At 63.4% G+C, this 632-nt stretch overlaps 1 protein-coding gene across 1 annotated transcript in view; it reads left to right on the forward strand.

The window, feature by feature from the left end:
- Positions 1-305: 305 nt before the first annotated feature.
- The window catches only part of DAO (D-amino-acid oxidase), an 8264-nt gene continuing 7937 nt past the window's right edge, over positions 306-632 (forward strand). Inside the window, exon 1 of the mRNA XM_009579192.1 lies at positions 306-499. Coding sequence (XP_009577487.1) covers positions 306-499 — 194 coding nt within the window. The remainder of the gene's footprint in view (positions 500-632) is intronic.

Genomic DNA, 632 nt, shown 5'->3' on the forward strand with positions numbered 1-632 from the left:
TGGACAAGCGTTCCCCTGCCACCATGTCAAACTACACGTCCTTAATCTGTGATTTCAGTGCCTGGTCAGCGCAGGCAGGTGTTGAAGAGGACTTGGGAGGCTTTACAAGGAATGCACACAAACGCACCAGGGGCAGCTCAGCCCCTTCCCTGCAGCCCAGCTCCACTCCAGCAGCAGAGCCAAGGCCAGGTCAGGTCCTGCAGGACCTGATACCCTCCCTCCCAGGAAGCCCCAGCTTGTCCAAGCAGCTCCCCAGCCCTGACGCTGCCCTTCAGGCCTTTCTCCCCCTGCAGAGAGCCAGAGCAATGCGCGTGGCTGTCATCGGGGCCGGGGTGATCGGCCTCTCCACCGCCCTGTGCATCCACGAGCGGTACCATGGCCTGGTGCCCTCCCTGGAGATGGAGGTCTATGCAGACCGCTGCACGCCCCGCACCACCAGCGATGGGGCGGCTGGCTTGTGGCAGCCCTACCTGAGCGACCACGGCAACCTGCAGGAGACGTAAGTGAGGATGAGGATGAGGAGGAGGAGGCTGGTGCTGTGTCCCCCCCGGCATGCGCATTGGTGCACGAGGGGCTGAGCTGCCCGGGCACAGCTCCATGGGGCTGGCAGAGCCACAGACCTTCTTTTTTCC

This window comes from Fulmarus glacialis, unplaced genomic scaffold, assembly GCF_000690835.1.
Source record: "Fulmarus glacialis isolate BGI_N327 unplaced genomic scaffold, ASM69083v1 scaffold8146, whole genome shotgun sequence".
Classification (NCBI taxonomy): domain Eukaryota; kingdom Metazoa; phylum Chordata; class Aves; order Procellariiformes; family Procellariidae; genus Fulmarus; species Fulmarus glacialis.